We start from the raw sequence: 16,701 nt of genomic DNA, 5'->3' as shown, positions 1-16,701 counted from the left end.
AATGACAATTAGAATACAGAAAAAATAGACTCATGACGTTGCTCGGCAGCCCCGAGAAAGCATCACCACATCGCAGCGTAATAATTCGTACACGTTGTCGAGTTCAAATAAAAATACCTATCCACAGCTGTGTTTTGCCCGTTGTTTGAGATCTACAAGAAAATAAGCAAGGGCCATGCAGGAAAGGAGATAAGAAAACAATCTGTTTCTGGAAATGTCAAATTTATTCAAGTGACATAAACAGTTGTGCATTTATGTGCCAGGTATTTTATTTGATAGAGGCAATCAAAGATAAATGTCACATGGGCGTTTTCTCAAGGAAACCCCACAAACCAGTAGGGAAGAGAGTCAAACAAGCAGAGGATCATAATACAGGAAGCAAATTATATAAAAGAGGGATTCTATAATGCTACATGGAGACAGCTAGGGAAAGGCATCAATACTAGGTCAGGCAAAGCTGTATGATCAGGACTCCTGCTGGTGACCAAGTCTGTGCTGAATTGTTAATATTATATGGTCATTATTATTCTAAACACATTGATGGGCCCAAGTAAGAGATATTCAGAAACCTTCAAGTAATTCAGAATAGTTGGTACACAAACAGGAAGAGCAGCAATTTAGAGATAAAGAAGTCCTGCACTGACAGCGTGGCTCAGTTGGTTGGCGTGTCCTCCCTTACACAAGAAAGGTTGTAGGTTTCAAGTCTGATCCCCAGTGAAGGCAACCGATGGATGGTTCTCTTTCACAATGATATTCTCTCTCTCTCTCCCCCTCTCCCTCCCTGTCTCCCTTCCTTCCTCTTTCTCTGAAGTTAAAAAAACACAGGTCCTTGGGTGAGGATTAAAAGAATTTAAAAAAAAAAAAAAAAGTGCTATGTTTAAAGTCTTTTATATAATATCCTAAGGACTTTAGAATTTATTCTGTGGAGGCTATGGGAAATCAATAAAAGATTTTAAGCAGAAAAATGATAGAGCAAATTCACCGATCAGAAAGAACTCTGGCAGCAGTGTGTGGAGAATTAATGATTTTTCAAGATAGTTTTATCTATTAAACAAATAAACAAGTGGTAGATATTTGAAATCTTCTGGAGGTCAGTGGGAAGGGTACAGTGTACATCTAAGTTTGGACGTGAAGTATAGCTCTCTGAGAATATATACATATTCATTTCTCAATGCTCTGTATTCTCAGCATCAAAGTTGAGGTTTCATAAGAGTATGTCTTTTTATAGACTCAAATACATAAGGACAGAAACAATAAAGTGGAGTAAGTGGTGTGGCTAGGAAAGTCAAGATTAAGTTCAAGAGACATGCATGCAATTCCCAGAATTTACTCAGGACTCTAGGGTTAGTTCTAGGTTCATGGTTCACATATGGGAAGGGATACTCAAACATGCCATAATGAGCAGGACTGGCAATATTCTATTGCAAAGTACAACTGACCCTTGAACAACACAGGCTTGAACTGCACAAGTCCACCTATATGTTTTTTTTGTTTTTTTTTTAATCAACCATTAACTGTATTTTTGATCTGTGGTTGGGAATCTGTGGATGCAGATGACTGACTATTGTTCTATGAAGATTTTCAACTGCATGGAGGTAGGTGCCCCAACCCCCATGTTTTTCAATGGTCAAGTGTAATTTTTGTTCTACCAGATTTTCAATATTAAACTTTGTCACTTTCCAAGCTAACTTTTTTTTTAATCCAAACCATTTGTAGGACAATTAATGGAGGTTAATTATTAAAAAATCTGCTCATGAGAATTTTGCAATCTGAGAACGTCCCAAGAAAATCTGTGGTTATATGCTTGCAATAGGGACCAATAAAGTAGTAGTTTTTCACAGAAATATTTATTTCAATACCCCATTTGTGTAAAGCCAGACTGAAATACTGCTCATGGTATGACATTCACTTACGTATATATATTCAAGCAATTAGGCAGTATCATCCTCTAAATGATTAAATATTAAATGTCTATACAAAGAATTGTGATGAATAAAAATGATTGGAAATAAATATTTCTAATTGTTGGCAGAAAATTTTATTACTTTCTTTTACAAACTATTCAAAAAATCAATAATATTCTTGTGGGAAAAAGCCCAATTCCATGTTTATCATTGAATCTTTTTAGTAACCTTTTTCAGCAGGTTTTCATTCCTTTGGAATATTTAACTGACACATCTCAGAATAACTAATACTTTCTGATCAAGTGATAAAACTTCTAATTTAATTCATTTCATCACCTGCATACATTTCACGAGGAGGGAGAAAACCCACGTGTGCCTGTAAATATATGTGTTTCTTTTTTAAACCCAGTTTGTTCCTCCGTAACTTGGGGTCATTCTCCAGTGTCCTATTTACAGTATCTGTTTTGTAAATAATTAAGATTAACGTATTTATGTAAGCAGTTCATATTGAAGTTGGTGCCAACGTAATGGTATTTTTGGTTTTCTTTCAAGGATCCGCTGTTTCACCTGGAATCACACAGGTCTGAGAGAGGAAGGGGCAGGTGTCCTTTTGATCCCAACTCCTCCTTCATCTCCACTTTAATTGGTAATTATTGCTGCTGCTGACATCAGGTGGTCGTCCTATTGATTTTGAAATTCAGTTATATTCTTTGGGTATTTCTTTAACTATGTCGCCTTGTCATATTAATCTGTTTGTGCTGGGATCGATGGTATTAAATTTCAAACCGTGCTAACTTGAGCCAGTTTGACTGCAACTGCTCAGAACAGCTAATACTGGATGCAACTGTTATGAAGTATGCTTGTCTCATTCTGAAAACAAAACATGCCTGCTATAACAGTTTGTATTGCACCATTTATAGGTCAAAAATTCAATTATATGAATCTTTTATAAAAATTTAGCTAGAAAGACTACATTATTTTAGCATGTGTTAATTCTTTATGTTTTAGTTATTCTATGATTTTACAGGAACTTTTAATATCCTCTTCTTGGTGCCTTTCTCTGTAACAATAGAATTCAACAGAAAGTCATCTTAATGGAAAACTTCAAAGTTATTCTTATAAATGCCTGTTAATCTAGAATGTAAACTATAGAAGTCTACCAGCTCAAATGACCACTAAATATCCACATTGGAATAATAATAAGCTGGCCATGTCTGTCGATTTCCATTTGCTTCAATTTAATTAGATGAAGTAGCTAAGAATCTTACTTAAGACACAGCAAAATACTTTTTTTTTCTTCTTTTATACAATTTCGGGTTTAAAATGGCACTCTCGTTGAAGTTATTCCAGCATTATGACGGTACAGGCAGATGGATGCACTTGTTCCCAAGGGTCAGATTGAAGAAGCTGATCCTTGACAATTAACACAGGTGCTATTAGGAATCGTTCTCATTTTTCAGTGTCGAGAGGTTCTGATACAGGTATAGCAGATGTACAAATTTCTGTTACGACATTTGCAACGCTTAGAGTTATACGCTAACTTAAGGCCAGCCTTTTTAAAGAAAATGAGAATGTATAAAAATCATGTAGAGACTTTCTATTTTAAATAAACAGTAAAACTGAACACTCCCCACTAATTAATCAAAATATCTTATGCTTGATTTAGAGCTGATATATATGTTTCTATGTATTCTAGATACTATGTGTTCGCTGAACTTATTACAGACAGTTGGTTTTGATGAGCTCTGTATCTCTCTCCCCACATTCCCCCATTTGGCTCTATATCACAACATCTTACGTTAGCTTTAATTAATAGGGAAAGTTTGATTTATTTCAGCTTCACAGTTTGAAAGAGCTGGAAGATAAGAATTTCACATAGTAAATAAGTTCTTCAGGGGTTTGAATAAAGAGATGTGACATTTTAAAGAATATAAAATTATAAAGAAAATATTTTTTAAAGGTATATTGAGTTCTACCCTGGCCGGTTTGGCTCAATGGCTAGAGCATTGGCCAGGGGACCAAAGAGTGTTGGGTTTGATTCTGGTCAAGGGCATGTATCTGGGTTGCGGTTCGTCCTGGCCCTGGTCAGGGTCATGCAGGAGGCAGCCAGTAAATGTGTCTCTCTCAAATAGATGTCTCTCACACACTCTCTCTCTCCCCCTTCTCTCTCCCTCCTTCCCACTCTATCAAAAGGTAAATAGAAAAATATCCTCAGTTGAGGATTAAAAAAAAAAAAAAGATATATTGAGTTCCTCTACTACCTCTATGGGTGTGTGTGTATGTAAACAGAATATTGAGAAAAGGAGGTTTTTAACAAGGGAATAGTGTTGCCTACATCACTTGAGACTTAGTAGGAATCAAAACCTTAGAAATGAGAATCCAGATCCATAAATATTAGAAATTCCTTGGAGACTGACAGCATATAATTAACATACATGCATTTCACAGATTCATACAGTATTTTCCTGATGCTTTATTGATTTTCAGCTGCAGATAGTTAACATTGAAAGAAATTTCCTTATCAACTTTTTTTTTTTTTTTACCTTACAAAGGCCTCCTATAAATAAATATTGACTGAAAGAAACACTCACTAAGATTCCTAAATCAGCAAACAAATGAAATAAACTTGGGGATATTATTTATAAGAATATTACAAATGGTATTAAAAGCAAAAAATTACCCAGTAATTGTATAGTGAAAACCCCAAAAAGATTAGAACATCATTTATTTTTAACAATTTACTTAAATTGTTCAAAGTAATTTCTTTAGCCACCCTGCTACTCACCATTCAGACTCCCTGCAGCTTGTCTATGAATGAAACCAGAAATTTAAATCTGAATTTTTTAAGAGGAGAAATATTACTGGAGGGACATTTCCAAGTGAGTTTCATTGAACTTCCAAATCGAATTACACTCTGCTGAAATGTGAAGTGTTTGCTGTCTGGGTGGTTGTCTCACTTATTCAGAAGAGAAATCAAATCATAAGGGCCCTCCAAGCTAAACACAGAAGTTATAGAATAATCCCTCCAAAGAGAAGAAATGAAAATATAATTCTTCACATTTATCCACTAGCTTTCATCCCAAAGTACCTCTGAGAGATTGTTCGCTCACTGTGGAAACGCAGCAGCCGCTGGGATGGAAACCTGATAACCTGTGTCAGCCAGCAACTCTTTAGAAAGAGAGGAAGTCGAAATAACTTACCCAATTGAAAAAGCAGCAGGAATTTGGGCTGGAAAAAAATGAGCTACCTGAGTTGGAATTTGGCAAGCTCGGTGTAGCTTACTCTGACAAGGAAAGAATGCATTCATGTGGTATTTTCTGACCGCACATGTTCTCTGCTGATGGGTTAGGACCAGACTCCAGCAAAAAGATGACCATCTTTAGACCATTTTTCCTTCTTTGTGTCTTGTTCATCACAGGCCACATTTAACATCAAATGCCTGCTCACATTAAGATGCACTTTCATGATAAAGATAAACAAACTTGAACTTGTAGCAAAACTTATAAAACTAACATGGCGCTCAAAGGAAAAAAAAATGTGCTCACAAATGAGAGACTTTCTCATAGTATCTTAACTTTAGGTACAGTTTTTATTTCATTTACCTGACATTCCATTGACATGATGTAAAGGCTTACTATACAATTTGAATAAAGAATGAAGATTATTTGCTAGGTGAAATACAAGTTAACAAATACATTTTTATTAAACTTATAATTGAATTTACAAATAAAGTGTTAGTAAGTTGTAACAATTCTATGTGAAACAGAAGTTAAAGAGTAAAACAAGCTCCTTATTGAGCTATGTTCTGTATATTCAGAAACCAGTCAAGATGAAATCATCTATTAATCAGAGTTACTCTTCAAAAGTCACTTGGTATTAACAATTTATTTTGATGGCATGTATGTTCATATCTCAGGAATAATATTTCCACATATTTAGCCACATTTACACCCTACTGTGGTTATTGATATTATATTTAAAGTAGTTTTAAGTATACAGGACATTACAACCTGGTTTGAAAAAGATTGTTCAAACAATGAATATTTAGTAAATTACTTGCTGCATTACTTGCCTATACCTTTCAAGTCATCCAAAGATACTGAGTATTTAACTTGCCACTAAATTGGTAGGTTTGGTGACCAGCAAAATAAAAATTTGGGACACATTTTCTGTATGTTATATGTCATTTCGGCTGGCAGGAACAATAATAGCTGACTCTTTTGCATCAGTTATATATGATGTTTTGTTGTGTTAGCCTCCTTATTAAATTGATAACACCTTCAATAATTTCGTGATTTCCCTATACTTAGCCTTCTCAGTTCTACTGCCCTTTTTTTTTTTTTTTTTTTAACACATTTCATTCTGAGCCAGATTTGTATTATCAGTTCTAGGCATAACTTAATATTTACCATGCCTGAGGTATATGATCATTCATGTTGCATGTTACTAGTTTTGAGGGAAAAAACTACTCCAATTTGTCTTGTGCCTTTTCACATTTTGCTTTGAAAGTGTGAGCTTTGTTGTTGGGATATTTTTAAGATACTTCTTTTTTTTAAATCCTCACCTGAGGATATTTTTCCATTTTTCCTCAGATAGAGTGGGAGGGAGGGAGAGAAAGAAACAATGATTGAGAGGGACACGGGCCAGGGATGAACTGCAACCGAGGTACGTGCCCTGTTCAGAATCGAACCCGCGACTCATTGGTCCGCAGGCCAATGCTCTAACTGCTGAGCACCGGCCAGGGCAAAATACTTCTTAAATTAGAGGTTTGCTAAAAATATTTCAACAAATAACCGCAAATAAGATATTTCACAGTGACTAAAATTTTCTTTTTATGTTTTTTTGTCCTATATTACTCTTTTCAGGGAATAAACCTACAAAAGTTTACAGCCACTGACATTTTTTTCCTGCACTTTTATCTATAATAATGAAACCTTTGTGACTATGTCTCCTCATTACAAATTCTGTGAATTAAAGGTCAACTTTGATTGAATGAAAGAGAGTTGGAATACATGCAGGGAAAATTTAAGTGATTATTTAAAGCTCTTAATAACATTAACATTTTTTATAAATAAATGTTTCTTTGAAATTAATTCAGAGCAGAGTTATAAATGAATAGTTTCCCACAAAACAGGACTTTATAATATAGAAAAATAAATTTAAAAACCTAAATGAAGGTAAAATATGTCTTCATAATTACAACCTCCATAAATGTTGGCTTGTTGCTTAAATTCACCCCAACTGTATGGAAACTCAGACTTAAAGTTATTCCCCTACCATGTTTCTCTCCCTAAAGAATATCTGTACTGTCTTATCTAAGACGGCTACTCTCTCACATTTGGTAGAGTGCCAGTTATCCACAGGCTTATAGTTGCTTCTGGCATAACTGCTAGTCTCTAAGGAGCTATTTGAATACTTTGCTTAAGGTTTCTTCAAAACAAAACCAAAAGTTAGAAGAAAAAAAATTTGACTCTTCAATTCCCCATTGACATGCCCTCCCTTAGGAATCTGATTTGATCATGTCTCTATCAATGTCACCGATTTGCCACCGGAACACTCAGAGTACTGCCATGCGTGCCAGCAGTTGCAAATGAAGAGGCTCAAATGTTTCTCTTGTTCTGTCTGATCTCAGAAACCACCTTCTCAACGTTGATAGCTAGTGCTGTCTGTCTGCCAAAACAAAACAAAAAGCCCAGACAACAACTACACAACTAAAAACAAACAAAACACATTCTTTCCCATTTCTTTCAGTGTTCTAAGCAATATGTGAGGGTGAACTGGGATGGTTGTTTTTATGGATCACTTTTATCCATCTTTATCTTCCTGAGTGTATTTTGTTTCTATTTGCAGTTATCCATGTCATAGTCATTTTGCAAAGTAGTGCATCTGAAGTAGAATAGTTTTCTAACAACAGTATACAGTTCAGTTATGAAATAAGGCAGTTAAATCAGTCTTTAACCATGTGCTTTCCATGAGACAAATGTAGGTCATATTAGATTTGGAGACATTTCCAGCAAAAATAGGAGAACTGCTTAAGTAAACCATAAGAAGATAAGAAGGTCATGAGCCCTGGCCGGTTTGCCTCAGCTGTTGGAGCGTCGGCCTGTGGTCCAGAGAGACCCGGGTTCGGTTCCCGCTAAGGGCACGTACCTCGGTTGCAGTTTGTCCCTGGCCCTGGTTGGTCGTGCAGGTGGCAGCCACTCGATGTGTCCCTTTCACATCGATGTTTCTCTCTCTCTCTCTCTCTCTTCCTCTCTCTCCCTCCCGCTGTATCTGAACAAAAAATGGAAAAATGTCCTCGGGTAGGATAAAAAAAAAGAAAAAAAAAAGAAGGGCATGAAAAACTACTGTGAGCCCTGGCTGGTTTGGCTCATAGTTGGAGTGTCAACCTGCAGACCAAGGAGTCCTGGGTTTGATTCCTGCCAAGGGCATGTAACTAGGTTATGGTTTGTTCCCAGTCCCAGCTGGCGTCGTGCGGGTGGCAACCAGTCGATGTGTCTCTCTCATATCGATGTTTCTCTCTCTCTATGCTCTCTCTGTCTGAAGATAAATGTAAAAATTCCTCAGTTGAGGGTTAAAAGAAAAGAAAAACTACTGTGAACTTTTCTCACTAAACAGTTAAGATCTATATTTCCAATATGCTGAATACAATCTCCAGTTGATTAATAAAAAGTCTATGAGCCCTGGCTGGTTTGGCTCAGAAGTTGGAGCATCGACCTGCGGACCAGAGAGTCCTGGGTTCGGTTCCTGCTAAGGGCATGTACCTTGGTTACAGTTTGTCTTCGGCCCTGGTTGGGATTGTGTGGGTGGCAACCACTTGATGTGTCTCTCTCACATCGATGTTTCTCTCTCTTTCTTCTTCCCTTTCTCCCTCCCAATCTACCTAAAGATAAATGCAAAAATGTCCTCGGGTGAGAATAAAAAATTTTTAAAAAGCCTATGAACAAAACTATTGGTAAATTTCTTAAAATATTAAAGCAATACAATACTCTTGACTAAAACCTCAATTAGAGTTTGTAGTATAAAAAAGAAGGTATGTACAAAAGTATTTTAATTATGTATTTTAACTTAGAATTATTAACAGAATTATTTCTGTATATTGCCAGAAGTCAAATAACTGTATCATTTTCTTTCATATAAACATTTTAGTTTAGACTTAGTTTTGAGGATCTGAGTGTACTGGGGATAAATAATAGAACAAAATAGAATTCTTATGTTCATGAATTAAAATAATTAAATAAGGCTTCTTGAGGAGCAAAAATTAAAAACAAAACAAAACAAAAAAAACCTCTCTTAATTCATATAAATGCCTAATAGTATTTTTTCCTTTTGAAATTCCTCCCTGAAGCAGTTTTGAAAAATCAGAATCTTATCCTGGTTTTTTCTTATTGTAACTCTTAGCTTTTTAAATTTAATTACCTAAAATAGGTTTAGATAGATTCATTTATTAATTCACTATGCCATTCATTAATTCCACAAATGTTTATCAAGCATTTTCTGTATTCCAGACAAAGTGCAAGGTACTGGGGACAAAAGAAGGTATAAGATACATCTAGAAGTCTGCATACTAGTGAAGCATAATGTCCAAAGCATAAGGAGTTAAATAAAATATAGAAGGATGAGCAGTATGATAGAAATAGGCACCACAGAACTAACAAAAGTTTGGTTATGGGAGGATCTGTGGAGATAGTGGGCAACAGCCAGGCAAGTGGGAGGTGAAATGTGGGAAAAGAGGTAAAGAATCCCAGGTATAAAAAGAGGGTGCAGCAGAGAGACCATAAAAGCTTAGCAGGCTCAAGAAATCACATCTCTCTGACTCTGCAGATACTGAGACCATTGGATACTGAACGGTTTTGCCAAGGTCAAACAGCAGATTGCGAGCTGGAGGCTTAGTTTGCCAGATTTCTTATATCTGTACATAGAGACTATTGTTGAACATGACAATGATAAGTTACATTCACCTGTCAAAATACCCTGCAGATGTGTTTTATTTTTAAATTATAACCACACCTGACCATTTAAAATTTATGTAACATCAGGTACCAACAGAAGCTAGTGCTCTAACAATAAAAAATAATATATGGTACAAAAATCAAGTGGTTATATATATTCAGAGTATCAAAATAAATTATATACCAGTTTTTGGCTAAGCTAATAGTTATTAAATATCATGTCTCCATAGACAGAGAACACCGAAAACTTGGGTAGTTCTGTTATTATCGTTGAAACTCTAAAACCCATTTTACTATTTATATGAAACTATTTTCTTTTTAATTCATGAAAATATAATTTATCCAGATGTTATTTTTGCTCTCTGTAAAAAACGTATGTATTGATTCACAGATTTCCCTAACTATACCAAATAGTTATAGTCTCAAAGTATAGTTTTCAATAGGAAACTATATTTTTATTATAAATAGTATTAATTATTATAATGATGGTGAGTACTTTTGCTCATTCAATCACTATTAGGAAACATTTGTGCCTAAAACTTTATTCTAATTTATTATTTTTTATTAGCGTGCTTATTTTTTCTTAGGAGAGTATTTTTACCAAATATCATTATTATCTGTTACTATGGATTTATTTTGTTCTTCACACTGATAATAAGATACGAAAGGAGAATCCTTTCCTTCTGAAGAAAATCTAACGTTTCTAAATAGAAACACATTTAGTTCAGTTTACATGGCATATAGATTTGAGCACCTGTTTAACTTCTTTGAAGTTTAAGTCATACAGTTCATATTGTGTTATTTGAGTTGTTCACAAACTATTTTCTTTTATCCGGGTACAAAAAAGGGAAATTGGTAATATATCATCTTTTTTTCCTTTGTGCAGAAAACCTGCCCTAAATATAGTATTATTTGGTATCATAGGGTTGCCATCTAGTGGCTGAAAGAGGTACTTGCTTGTTAACTTGATAGAATTGACTAAAACAAGTAAAACTTGAAAGCAATGTCCCAAATAGGGCTAAGTACAATAAAATTGATGTGAATTAATATAAAGACTTGTTTCCTATAAAAAAAAACAATTTTAGATTTGAAATTTCTAGAAATATTTTAGGAAATTAAATCAAATATTAAAAATGTAACAGCCCTGGCTGGTTTGGCTCAGTGTTAGAGCTTTGGCCTGTGGACTGGAGGGTCGTGGGTTTGATTCCTGATCAAAGGCACTTACCTGACTGAGGCTCAATCCCCACCCTTGTCAGGGTCCTGTGGGAGGCAAGCAATCGATGTGTCTCTCTCACCTCTCTCTCTCTCTCTCTCTCTCTCTCTCTCTCTCTCTCTCTCTCCCTCTTCCGCTCTCCCTCTCTCTCTCCCTCCCATTTTATCTGAAAAACTCAATGGAAAAATATTCCTGGGAAAGGATTACAAAAAACAAAACAAAACTTATGAAATAGAAGACTGTAATGATTTTTAAGAAATCTATATTTTGTTCTTATACATTAAACATTCAGTCCAGTCCATATTGGAAAAATAAGTCACATTTAGAAAAAATTTAGAATGGCCTTTATATTTGTAGATGGGAACTATAATCAAGTATAATAATTAAAAATAAAAATATCACCCTGGCCAGTGTGGGTCAGTTGGTTGGGTGTGGTCTCATGCACTGAAAGATTGCCTATTCAGTTCCCACTCAGGGCACAGGCATGGGTTCATGTAGGAGATAGCCAATCGATGTTTTGCTCTCACATCAATGCTTATCTCTCTTTCTCTCTCTCCCATCTTTGTTTTCTCTAAAAATCAATAAAAAATTTTTTTAAGTAAAATAAAAAGAAAAGTATCTCAGAAAAATCCTCACTCTGGAGTTAGTTACTTAACTCTTTTATGGTCAACTAGTTCATTAATGTCATAAAGGTGATGATCCTCAAGGCCTTCTAATGAATTCAGCATGACTCTTTCGTACTCACATTGAAGGGGTACAGAATCCCACGTATAGTTCATATCCCTCACCTATGAATGCATTTTATCTCAAAATACTCTTTCTTCACTTTTGGATTTAAATTTCTGTTGAAACGACACTAGTGGCTTTGCTGTACACTGTGTTGCTTTCTACCCCCCTTCTGTTACCAAAGAACATGTTTAAATAAGAGTGTTGACGTAATTGTCTTTACCAACTTCTATTTTCCTAAGTCCAGATGTAAAGCATCTTTGTTTTTCAGTTTTTGTTATTTTTCTTATCACACCTCTCACCTTGCAGGACAAACTCAACAAATACAGCTCTGTTATGAAGCTTGTTATCTTAAAAAATTTTAAATACAAAGAGAAATTGAAAGAGGAGTAAAAGTTATACTGTATACCATTTACCTCGATTCACCGACTGTTCATATTCTATCTCAGTTTTCTCTCTCTCTCATACAATATGTATAGTTTAAAAGTGAATTTATTTATGGAAAACCTGTATTTATATTTATATTCTATTCGATATAGTTTTTAAGTATCCATAATGAATTTTGAGAACAGTAAAATAATTTGCAGTTACTTGTCTTTTTTGTAAATGAAAAAGTTTATTATAATTACATTTCCAAAATCATTTCTCTTAAGTCTTTAAATTCAATTTATATCTTGTTATTCTATTTCTAAATCTGGTATAAGAAAGTTGAAAATAAACTTCCTTACAAAGTGTCCCATTTACAACTCAGTTGATTATTTTTCAAATCCTAAATCAAACAAATATATTTAATATATTTAAATATATATTATTTATAAGCTTCACCTTAAAAACACTTCATAGACATTAAAATAATTTGTAAATTTTTACAATAAAATTTATAAATGTGGTATTCAAGTTCTTTCAAATTTTGTTTTATACTCGGTCAAATTATTATACATGTACCTTTAATAATTCAAATTCTAAAATTGAGTGTACAGTTAAAATATAAGAAACTGGAAATACAGTTAATTTGAATTCTCTTAAAGGACTTTATTTATTTATTTATGTATGTATGTATGCAAATATTGATGTGAGAGAGACACAACGAGTGGTTGCTTCCCACACAACCGTGACCAGGGCCAGGGCCAAACTGCAACCAAGGTACATGCCCTTGACCAGAAGTGAACCCACAACTCTTTGGTCTGTGGGCTGACGCTCTAATCGCTGAGCCAAACCAGCCAGAACTCTTAAAGCACTTTAAATGCCATGTGTCCACATGTACACTTCACAGTTTTAACAGAAAAGCATTAATACTTTGAGTTTAGGGTACTGCTCATCTCTGTGTTTTTAAACCTGGCTAGAATTATATGACATGAAAAAAATTATTTTAGCACCCTAAATTGAGTTTGCTATTTTCAGTGATCTGATGCTATCATTTGCATCTTAATCAGAGATTTTTGCATGGGACAGGACATTGTAGCTGCATAGGCCCAGAATGTCCTCTGGCATCAGTGATGGGCACACTGATTACCTTTTGTTGTCACAAGGACAAAAGCCCCTATGTTTGAGAGGTGTTGGTTTCTGGGGTTCCGGTATGTCCTTATATTTCTAGTTGTTAAACTTTTTCTTTCTCATCCCATAAGCTATTTTTAATGTCTTTCTTTCTGGCTTTAAAGACACATTGTTGTTTCTTGAGACACTACATACATTTATGTACCCCTCAGTCTGATGTTAAGTCTGCGCCTCCACCACCACCTCCACCAGGCATTATGTTGACTGCAGGATTAGACTATGAACTATAGCTTTCCTCTCTAAGCAACAAACTTGCAAATTAAATGGCGACTAGTGGATTGTATCCAACTTTGTCAGACTTTGTGGTTCCACATTAAAATCATGTTGATGGAGGCAATTTCTTGTTACAAACAGGATTTGAGTTAGCTAGCTCACATATAAAAACAACAACAATAATAATAACCTGATGATATTACAGTTAAAAGAAGTTTAGTAAAATAAGATCAAACCAGTTTATTTACCAAATACTCATATAGGCCTTAGGATGTGCCAGTTACTCTATTTTCTTTATTGTTAATCCTTTTGAGTGCTATTCCTGTTTATAAATGAGGAAACTGAGAGGTTAACCAACTTACCCAAGTTCACACAGCTGGTAAGGGACAGAGTTAGAACTGAAACTGGCCATCTGACTATGCTATATGCATGCCCACGCTAATTTCATTTCATAAGGTTGTGTCCATAGTAAACCTAGACATGATTAATGTAATTGTGATTTATATTGTGGCTTCAGATCCAGAAATAAGCACTGACTTCTTTTTAACTGATGTTGCTCTGTAGGTAGTGAGTTGTTTGCTGGACTCTACAGCGACTATTGGGGCAGAGATGCTGCCGTGTTCCGGAGCATGGGGCGACTAGCCCATATCCGCACCGAGCATGACGACGAGCGCCTGTTGAAAGGTAGGGTTGAGGTCCTGACGGTGTGGCTAAGTGACTGAGCATCAACTCATGTATCAAGAGGTCACCGGTTCGATTCCTGGTCAGGACACATGCCCTGGTTGTGGGCCTGAACCCCAGTGGGGGCATGCAGCGGGTGACCAATCGATGTTCTCTCTCATCGATGTTTCTATCTCTCTCTCCCTGTCACTTCCTCTCTCTCTTAAATCAATACAGGAAAAATAAAAAATTAAAATTAAAAAGAAAGGTAAGGTTGAGGAGAAAAGAGTATATAAATCAGAGTTGAACATAAGTCTAGAACTTATGGGGAATTTGTCATTTTGATAAGTAATTTATAGATTTTACAAAATTTAGAATTTTTTAAATAAGCAATATTTATGAATTAAAATATTATAGATGATATGTGTATATTTTTTATATCTAAATGATTTGGCTTCATTATAAAACCAAATTACATTTATAGCAATGTGTAGAAATCAGGATTTAAAGGGAGAAAACAAAGCAAATATATGAAAAGTAAAAAAACCTTTTATCCAATGAGTTGGTATCATTTTGGATGACTTGACTGCTTTGCTTTTCTTGTTTTAATGGGATCACATTGCACTTTGGAGAGAAAGAAAATGCTAGGAAAATCACTAGGTATTCACTGACATAGAATTCTTTGTAAGGAATAATTTATATATTTTGGCACACTGGTATACCTAGGGACTAAAATATCATTTTATGATGAGTGTTTTCATCCTTTTTATGGAGATTTAAGGTGCATAGTCATTATTGGCAGCATGTTATTATTAAAATGTTTGACTTTCCATATCAATCAAAACTCATTCACTCAGATTCTTTAGACTACAAACACAAAAACTTAAATTTTCTGTCTTAAAATTATAATGATCTTTCATGAACTAGACCACTAGATAATTTATGAATTTAAAAGGACTTATTTATGAAAATATTTTACATATATTTACATTCACTTTATATATGTATTGGAAGAAATTATTTATGGACACTACATCATGGTGCCTCCAATTTGTCCATCTTTGAACGCATTCAAGTCTACAATGTATGGTGTTCAATTTTTTTTTCACCTTGACTTTTTAACATTCCAATTAAATTATCCTCTAATATTTTTTTAAAAAAACTGTTTATTTTAAATAAAATGGAGATGACCTGATTTTTAACGTTTCATGTAAAATTTCAAGAAAAATGTATTTTGTTTTAATTTTTTGTATTTTTTTAATCCTCACTCGAGGACATTTTTGCATTTATTTTCAGATAGAGCAGGAAAGAGAGAGGGAAGATGAGAGAGAGAGAAACATTGACATGAGAGAAACACATCAAGTGGCTGCCACCCATACAACCCCAACAGAGGCTAGAGTCAAACTGCAACCAAGGTACGTGCCCTTAGTGGGAACTGAACCCAAGACTCTGGTCTGCAGGTCCGACACTCTACCACTGAGCCAAATCAGCCAGGGCAAGGAAAATGTTTTATTTCTTCATAAATAATGAAAGTTAACCTGAAGCTTTCGTGTGACATATAATTGATTAAAATGACTTATTTTATTGTAATAACTATTTCAGTTTTCTTTATTTTTTCCTTCTATAGAACCAAAATTTGTAGGTTCATATATGATTCCTGACAATGAAGACCGTGATGACAACAAAGTGTATTTCTTTTTCACTGAGAAGGCACTGGAGGCTGAAAACAATGCCCATGCAATTTACACCCGAGTGGGGCGGCTCTGCATGGTGAGAAATGTTTTCTCTTTTCTTAAGCATGTTTTCTCACAATCTGTGGTCAAGCCTTTGTTAATATTATAGGCGGTTCCTACTTTAAAATCATTTCCACTGTTCTGTAGATTACCTAAAATTTGTGTTTACTATCTAATCTTTATACTTCAAATTTAGTGAAAGTTTCCTCTTAGAACAGCTTTGCATATTGTATGATTTTCCCATTTTTAAAGCCATACTATAGAAATAGTTTATAATTAAGCTGTACTTCTTCTCCCACAAAAGTATGCGCTCCATTTTAAACAATTAATTTAAGCAAAGTATTTTTAGTTTCCTAAGTCCACATTCTAGGTAATTTATGTAAGTATGTTTCAACAAGGCAATCGGTTGATGTTGTAGAAAAAACATCTGTAATTTGTTGGGTATCCAAATAAATTGAGAGCGTTTAAAACCAACTGAAGTGGCAGCATATATTAAGGGAATCTAATAATATTGCAAATGTAAAGGTACTCTGATATTTAAGAAGATATTTAATGAGTACATTTAAGAAGAGCTTTGTATACATGTCACTATATACATATAGTGTGTGTATAAATATATATTATATGTATTATTGCATGTTTGCGTCTATGTGTGTATATTTGAAGTTCTTTTTTCTAAAAGGAGAAAAAGGAATGTATGCTTCTATATTTATGAGATAACAAGTTTATTTCTCAATAAAATAATA

The 16,701-nt window shown here is 34.5% G+C and overlaps 1 protein-coding gene across 1 annotated transcript in view; it reads left to right on the top strand.

Moving 5' to 3' along the window:
- Positions 1–16,701, top strand: part of SEMA3E (semaphorin 3E) — a 253,085-nt gene that overhangs the window by 192,194 nt on the left and 44,190 nt on the right. The window contains exons 5-7 of the mRNA XM_036246960.1: positions 2,457–2,550; positions 14,127–14,246; positions 15,850–15,992. Coding sequence (XP_036102853.1) covers positions 2,457–2,550; positions 14,127–14,246; positions 15,850–15,992 — 357 coding nt within the window. The remainder of the gene's footprint in view (positions 1–2,456; positions 2,551–14,126; positions 14,247–15,849; positions 15,993–16,701) is intronic.

Source organism: Molossus molossus, unplaced genomic scaffold (assembly GCF_014108415.1).
Source record: "Molossus molossus isolate mMolMol1 unplaced genomic scaffold, mMolMol1.p scaffold_m16_p_7, whole genome shotgun sequence".
Lineage (NCBI taxonomy): Eukaryota > Metazoa > Chordata > Mammalia > Chiroptera > Molossidae > Molossus > Molossus molossus.
The sequence above is the reverse complement of the archived record's forward strand: the minus strand, read 5'-3'. Positions and strand labels throughout refer to the sequence as shown.